Raw genomic sequence first — 7,055 nt, forward strand, 5'->3', positions numbered from 1 at the left:
CCCGAGGACCCCAAAGAAGAGGATGGCTCGTTTGACTACAGGTGGGTGGTCTCCCTGGCTCCTGTAGGCAAGCAGTGCCCCCTGTCGGGTGGCTGTCCTCGCTGCCCTGAGCAGGCCCTGCCCTCAGCAGCTGGCGTGGCTGACGGGCCACTGTCCTGAGGTCCTCCCCCATCGCCCATTGGCAGTCACCTCTGTCTCCGGCAGCACCTGCTCGTCCTGATTGTGCCGAACATGGCTGCCCCCACACTGCCCGACACACGTGCGCGGCCTTTTCTCGTTCAGCTGCGCAGCTGAGATCGCTCAGGCTATTTACACGTGTTCCCAGCTTTTTACTCTGAAAACAAGCCCTGGGTCCTCTTTGCTATGAAGTGAGCCGGGCTCTCCGCTTCCTCTCTGCCTACACCCCATTCCAACCTGCAGATACTGTCCCAGGGAAGCTGGATTGTCCTAAAGGGTGTGCTAGGTGAGGGGTAAAGGGCATGGTGGTAGTGGGGCGGGGTGTCCTAGGCCTTTTCCTCAGGAACTTGAACAATATCTCTGGGCTTTAGGCTGAATAGGCCTTAGAGAAGCATCTGGGTCAGCGACTGTCCCAAAAGAGGACTGGGGCCCGGACTGACCCGTGACCTGCCCAAGACTCACATTCGCCACTTGGTGAGCTAGTGGCAGAGCTGGGAGGCCCTACACCATGCTCCTTCTCAGGTCTGGACAGGCCTTTGTATCTGGCTTAGCAGAGTGGCGGTCTGCCTGTTTTGACGGCGAGTGTATTTTGAGTTGAGGAACAGTGTGTGGAGGGTCATGCCCAGACCAAGGTGGGTGGGAGGAAATGCTCTCCTCAGAGCCCTCCTTCCCCACCCCACCCAGTCACTCTCCGGGGCCACGTCATCCCTGTCCTCCTCTGACCACCTCATCCCTTCCTGGGCCTCCGCCACTCTGCCCATCCGCAGCCTGGCAAGCAGAGCAGATCAATGGGCAGCAGACTCACTGCCCACACTGGAGCCTGTCTGGCGGCTTACGGACCACGTCCAGCCAACCTCCCGTAAGCCTCCCCCAGGGCAGGCAGGCGAGGCCCCTCCCGACGGTCCTCAGGACCCTGGTGGGGCCCAGCTCCTCCATAAGCTGTTCCCTGGTCATCAGGTCCCAAGGCTGTGGGGCGTTCTCTCCCCCAGACCCTCAGTGTAGCCACCGAGGAGGGGTGAGGCCCGCAAGCACCGGACCAGGCAGCCTGTGCTGGGAGAAGCTGTTTGCACAGGCACCGCTCCTCCCCTGGACGCCAGAGCTGGTGGGCAAAACCCCTGCCTCCTCCCCACCCACTCCTGCCCCGCCAACACTGAGGTTGGATACGCATGCACGGACCGTGCACCCCCACGTGCACGCACACACACACCCCCTCAGCTTTGGCTGGGAAGGGGGTGAGGTCTGCAGCATTCATCCTAGAGCCCCTACTGGGATGAGTCCAAGAGCCCTAAACTGGGAAAGGGCTGAAATGAAGACATCAGAGGAAAAGACAAGTTTCTAGGCGCACAGGCCCGGGGCAAGGAGAGCACCTCTCGCTGGGGGTCCCTCTGCCTCCCCGCCCCCCAAACCCTTGTCTGTCTACCTGCCCTCGGAGGCTTCTTGGAAGGTAGGCTGACAGGAGGCTAGAGCAGGGTCCCCGTCATCCTGGCTTCTCTCATCTTCCCTTTGAGAAGTGTGTCCCTTCCAGACTTGGGTCCTCCTCCCTGCCTCCCACCAAGAGGGCATCCCTTTCCGGTCCAGTGGTCGCATTTACCTCGGGGCCTGGAATGCCCTCAAGTCACAGACACAGTCCTCATGTTTCTGCGGGTGGGGGGCGAGCTCTGGGGAGGGAATGCATGTGAAAGAGCCTGGCAGGCGGAGTAAGGGGCCTGGTAACTAGAATCTAGTTGCTAGATGAGATGCAGCCCAATTTATGAATCGCTTAATAAAACCAATTTAGATCTTCAAGTTTTTAAAAACTCTGCTAGGTCTCAAAAGGTGAGCTCCACTTCCCTCACTCGGCCCCTCTCCTGCAGCACGGCCTCAGAGAACACAGTGGGGCTGTGAATGGGGCCACGATCGCTCGATCACTCTATCACTGATAGCCTTCCATCTGCTAATGCCCAGCACCTCCGCTCTCACTCGCGCCTTCCCCCGACAGCTGCCTTCGCCCAGCACTGCTGTTAGAGGCCAGACCGCACTCCCCAGGATAATGGCCACTCCGCCTGTTTCCCGCACACCCAGGAAGGAGTGTTGAGTGTGGCCTGGGGACTGTGGAGGAGACGGTGTGTGTCTGCTCAGACCACCTGGCACCTCTATGGTCCCGCCTCCCGGGACCCAGATCCTCATGGCTGGTCCCACTGCCTCCTGCCTGGGCGCCGGTTCCCCTCTGAAGCGCAGCCAGCAGCACCCAGCCACCCTCAGAGCCTAAAGGGCAGTTTCCCAGCCGGGAGACGGGATGTGGTGCCTGAGCAGATGCTGGCCCACTCGGGTGCCTCACCTGCTGGGGGCCGCAGGCACAGTGGGCAGCTGCCACCCTCACCACCAGCCTCCCAGCCCTCCCTGCCCAAGAAGGGCCTCAGGGAGCTACAGGATGCCTTTGAGCCGTTTCTGGTCTCACCTGTTATCTGCATGTCACTATCTCTTTCACTTGCTAGGCCTGAAGCAACAGCATCTGTTTGTAGATAAATGAGAGACAGCGCTGAGAGAAACAACACCTGGGCTGAGAAGGGGAGGGGCAGGGCCAAGGTTTGTTTCTTTAAGGCCTAACCCTGGTTTTCTGTCAAGGGCAGAGCCTTTTCAGACTAAGCCACTCATCAGCCCTGGCCGGGTAGCTCAGCTGGTTAGCATCATCCTGATTCGCCAAGATTGCGGGTTCCATCCCCACTCGGGGCACATACAAGAGTCAGCCAATGAATGCACTCTCTCTCTCTCTCTCTCTCTCTCTCTCTCTCTTAAATCAATAAAAAAGTTTAATAGTGATAAAAAACCGAAGTCACAAATCAAGAGTAAAACTAGTCCAACCCCTCTTGATGGAGAGGCTAAGAGAAGGGCTGACCCATCCTGACTCCCATCCGCCTGGTCTCCCAGCAGTGGGCTCTGCCTGCTCCCTCCCACCCCAGAGAGTGGCCCAGCCCCATGGAGAGGACCCCAGCCAGGAGTCAAGTGTGGGCTCCTGTCCCGGCTCTGCACCAACTTTCCCCCTCACTTGGAGAAGCTGTGTGGGCTCCGGGCCATAGTTTCCCGTCTGTAGAACTGGCTGGACGGGGAGGGCTGGATGGGCTGGTCCCTGAGGACCTGTCCCCTCGGAGCTGTGTAGCCCATCGTGCCTCTGCATGGCAAGAGGCCAGCCCTGCCCCGCCCCAGGTGTGGGCAGCACGGGGCCGGGCCAGCTCTGATTCTCTGTCTCTCTCCGGCCAGTGACGAGGACAACAAGCCGCTGCAGGCGAGCCAGACGTCGCTGGACGGCACCATCAAGCAGCAGGAGAGTGACGACAGCCTGGTGGACTATGGCGAGGGCGGCGAGGGGCAGTTCAACGAGGACGGCTCCTTCATCGGCCAGTACACGGTCAAAAAGGACAAGGAGGAGACCGAAGGCAACGAGAGCTCGGAGGCCACGTCGCCCGTCAACGCCATCTACTCTCTGGCCTAGCGGAGCCCGGGCACAGCCACTGCTTTCCAAGTTGGGGGAGAGGCGCGGGGGCGACCGAGCCACCGCCACCTTCGTGGACAGGGTACAGCGTGGGGGCCTGCCAAGCTGTGAGGACCACTGACCACCCAGCCAACCATAAGCCCCTCCCAATGACCCACACACCAGGTGCCATCGGTGGGGGAGAGCCCGAGCCATGGCCGAGCTCGGCTGGAGGGCACCCGGGCCCCTGCTCAGCCTCACAGCAGCCCTGAGCCTTCCCCCCCACACTGCCTGCCCTTGACCTCAGCATACACTCACCACTTCCTGTCGGTTCTGGTACTTGTCATTGCCTTTGTTTTGCTTTATGCATCTTCCCCTTCAGACCCAATGTCTCCACTTTCCCTTCCTTCTGAAGTATCCCTGGGAAGAGAAAGAATAGGTGGATTCTCTCTCCCCTCCACCCTCTCCCCCCAAAAAAAAACTGCAACGATGGGTAAAAAAAGCTTTGGTCCATAAAGGAACATACAGAAAAGCCGCAGTATTCAACCGCGTGGGGCCAGTGATTTCGAAGGATGCCTTTCTCGCCGTATGCCTCCCCCTGCCCGCAACCCATCGCCTCGGCCTTGTCTGTTGCTGAGCTGGGCTTGGCTCCTTTCCGGAAAAATGACAGTATTTTTGGCAGGGAGAGGGCGGACAGGGCTTCTTGCCTGGCTCTGGCTCAGCTGGGAGGTGGGCTACCTCTTGCTCCTCCCTGTGATCCTGCCCGATCCTCCAGAGTGTCCGGGACAAGAGCCGCACTGACTGGTGCAGGAGTGTGAGGAGCAGGAGCGGGCCCTGATGGAAAGTTCAACTCCAGTGACTGGGGACCTCAAGCAGCAGAAAAGCAGGCACCCGGCCCCTGGGGAGCTGTGCTCACCTCGAGAGAAGAGAACAGGACTGGGTTTGGACTCCTTCCTCCCCATCAGGGACACCCAGGACTAGGCGTGAGGGCCACGCCCACTGTATCCCAGAGGAGAGGGTGCCCCCCACCTGGCCAGGGTCTGCGCCGCGCCCTCCAGGAGATGGGGCCTTGTGGTGCGGAAGCTTGGCTGGGGTGTCTGGGGGTGTAAAGCACTGCTCCCCCTTCACCTCTGCAGGTGTCATCCCTTCGGTCGGTTCTCTGTAACATTGCAACTGTGCAGACGGGGTGTCCTTCCCGTAGGGTGTTTCCCTATCAGCACCCCGCGGGACAGCACCCGAGCCGTGCTGTGAAGCCCGGCCTGGAGGACTCAGCGCGCCTCTCTTCGTATGCCTTACGCAACTCCCGTGTCCCTGCAGCCCCGGGCGCCAGCCCTCCCTGCAAGCCGCAAGCCTCCAGCAAGGCCTGTCTCTGCAAGCATCACAGCAGACCCAGAAGCAACCACTTCACACGTGCCCTGCGAGCCGTGGCCCAGAGGGGACCTTCGCAGACCTGCCTGCAGTGCTCAGAGACCGAAGGCACCGCCTTCGTCCACCCCACTAACCCGCTCTCTAAACCAAAGGTACCTGGTCTCAGAGGAGAGAGCTTGAGCCTGAGAGGAATCTTTAGCTGTCGCTGCAGCTAGCGTCGGGTTCAGGAGGGGGACGCTGACCCTGTGATGGGCCACCTGCCGCAGACACAGCCTCTGAGTTGAGCCTCCAGCTGCTGGCCAGGGACCTGGGCAGGAACGGGGCTGTGCCCTTCGGAGACTTTATTGAAGCAGCATTTGCCACGTGTATAAGCCGCAAAGGTATTAGCTGTGCCTGCATCACTTAGTGACCCGTCAGTGAAGGTCAGGCCCACAGACACACACTCTGTCTGCAGGTAAGAAACCATAGCCCCGAGCTGGGCCAGTTGTTTGTTTGAACCTGGGAACCACGGGCAGGTTTGCTACCTAGAAGCCCCAGGGGCAGCTCTCTCTTGGCGACAGGAACAGGGTGAATAGCAGGGGGCTGAGGAGTGAGCTCAGGGGCCCCCTCCCCTGGCCTCCCTCTGACACCTGCCTGGACACAGCCAGGTACTCCTGCAGCCTGGGCCCCGGGCCCTGCAGGGAGTGCCAGGAAGAGTGCCTGTGGCCTGAAGGAAAGGACCGGCCTTTTCAGAAAACACTGTGTCTGAGCAAGATAGTTTCTCAGGCCCTGCGTCCATATTGCACCACACACACTAATGAACTGACTGCACTGGAAACGGTCTCCTAGGGCAAGCAGGACTGTGGGAAGTCATCAGGCCCCTCGCCCTGCTTCTACAAAGTCTGCTGCACAGCTGATGGCCACGGAAGGGCCCCCGCTACCCCTGGGTCTTGTGGGGCAGTGGTTCCTCAGCCTGTCTTCACTCCTCGTTTACACCCCGCTCGGCTCTGGACTACCCCTCGCCCACACCACCATGCCATCATGGCAGCGAGAGCAAACCTGGGCCTGGAGAACCAAGTTTTCCCCAAGCACAGGTGGCAGGTGCTTAGAGAGAGATGTGGGTTAGGGTGAGGGTGAGGGTTAGGGAGGCAGCCCTTCCAGGGAGAAGAAAGTCCATTTTTCACAGCACGGTGCCAGAATCCACCCAGCTCAGCAGGAAAAAAGTATTGTCCCCACTCCCTGCCAGCCAGGGCTCTCAAACAGTCACCCCAAAACACCCAACCACCATGCCGGGAGAGGGCGATACCATTGGTGCTTCGGCCTGTCTGGCTGGGGGGCCCGGAGTGGGGAGAAGTGTAGGTCATCTCGCAGTGACAAGTTTATTGCCTGTGCTGCGATGATCGCTCAGCATATACTCTTTTATGTCTTTATTGATTTTGAGAGAGAGGACGGGAGAGAGAGATCCATCAATCAGCTGCCTCCTGCACACCCCCCACTGGGGATCTAGCCTACAACCTGGGCATGTGCCCTGACCGGGAATCGAACCGGCAACTCTCGGTGCATGGGACAACGCTCAACCAACTGAGCCACACTGGCCAGGGCTCAGCATATCCTTTTTTTTTTTTAATATATTTTATTGATTTTTTACAGAGAGGAAGGGAGAGGGATAGAGAGTTAGAAACATCGATGAGAGAGAAACATCGATCAGCTGCCTCCTGCACACCCCCTACTGAGGATGTGCCCACAACCAAGGTACATGCCCTTGACTGGAATCGAACCTGGGACCCTTCAGTCCGCAGGTTGATGCTCTATCCACTGAGCCAAACCGGTTAGGGCTCAGCATATCCTCTTGAACATCGACTATGAGCTGGGCTCTGAGCCGTGAATACCGTGAAGTCAGGTGTGGCCCCTGCCTTCTCAGGGCTGCCGGCCAGTGTCCGGTGAGCATCCTGCCGTAGGGCCAGGGGACAGCTGCCCCCACCCCCGGCCTACCTTGGGACAGAATGGCATTGCTTGGGAGCCCTCTGAGCATGTGAGCTGCCAATGGCCCAGGCTCGAAGGGAGAAGCTTTAGAGAGAGAACT

The 7,055-nt window shown here is 59.5% G+C and overlaps 1 protein-coding gene across 1 annotated transcript in view; it reads left to right on the plus strand.

Moving 5' to 3' along the window:
- NFASC (neurofascin) overlaps positions 1–3,740 on the plus strand; it is a 76,096-nt gene extending 72,356 nt beyond the window's left edge. Inside the window, exons 28-29 of the mRNA XM_023758993.1 lie at positions 7–41; positions 3,415–3,740. Of these exons, the coding sequence (XP_023614761.1) occupies positions 7–41; positions 3,415–3,646 (267 nt within the window). The 3' untranslated portion in view covers positions 3,647–3,740. The remainder of the gene's footprint in view (positions 1–6; positions 42–3,414) is intronic.
- Positions 3,741–7,055: the final 3,315 nt, after the last annotated feature.

This window comes from Myotis lucifugus, unplaced genomic scaffold (assembly GCF_000147115.1).
Source record: "Myotis lucifugus unplaced genomic scaffold, Myoluc2.0 scaffold_145, whole genome shotgun sequence".
In the NCBI taxonomy this organism is placed as follows: domain Eukaryota; kingdom Metazoa; phylum Chordata; class Mammalia; order Chiroptera; family Vespertilionidae; genus Myotis; species Myotis lucifugus.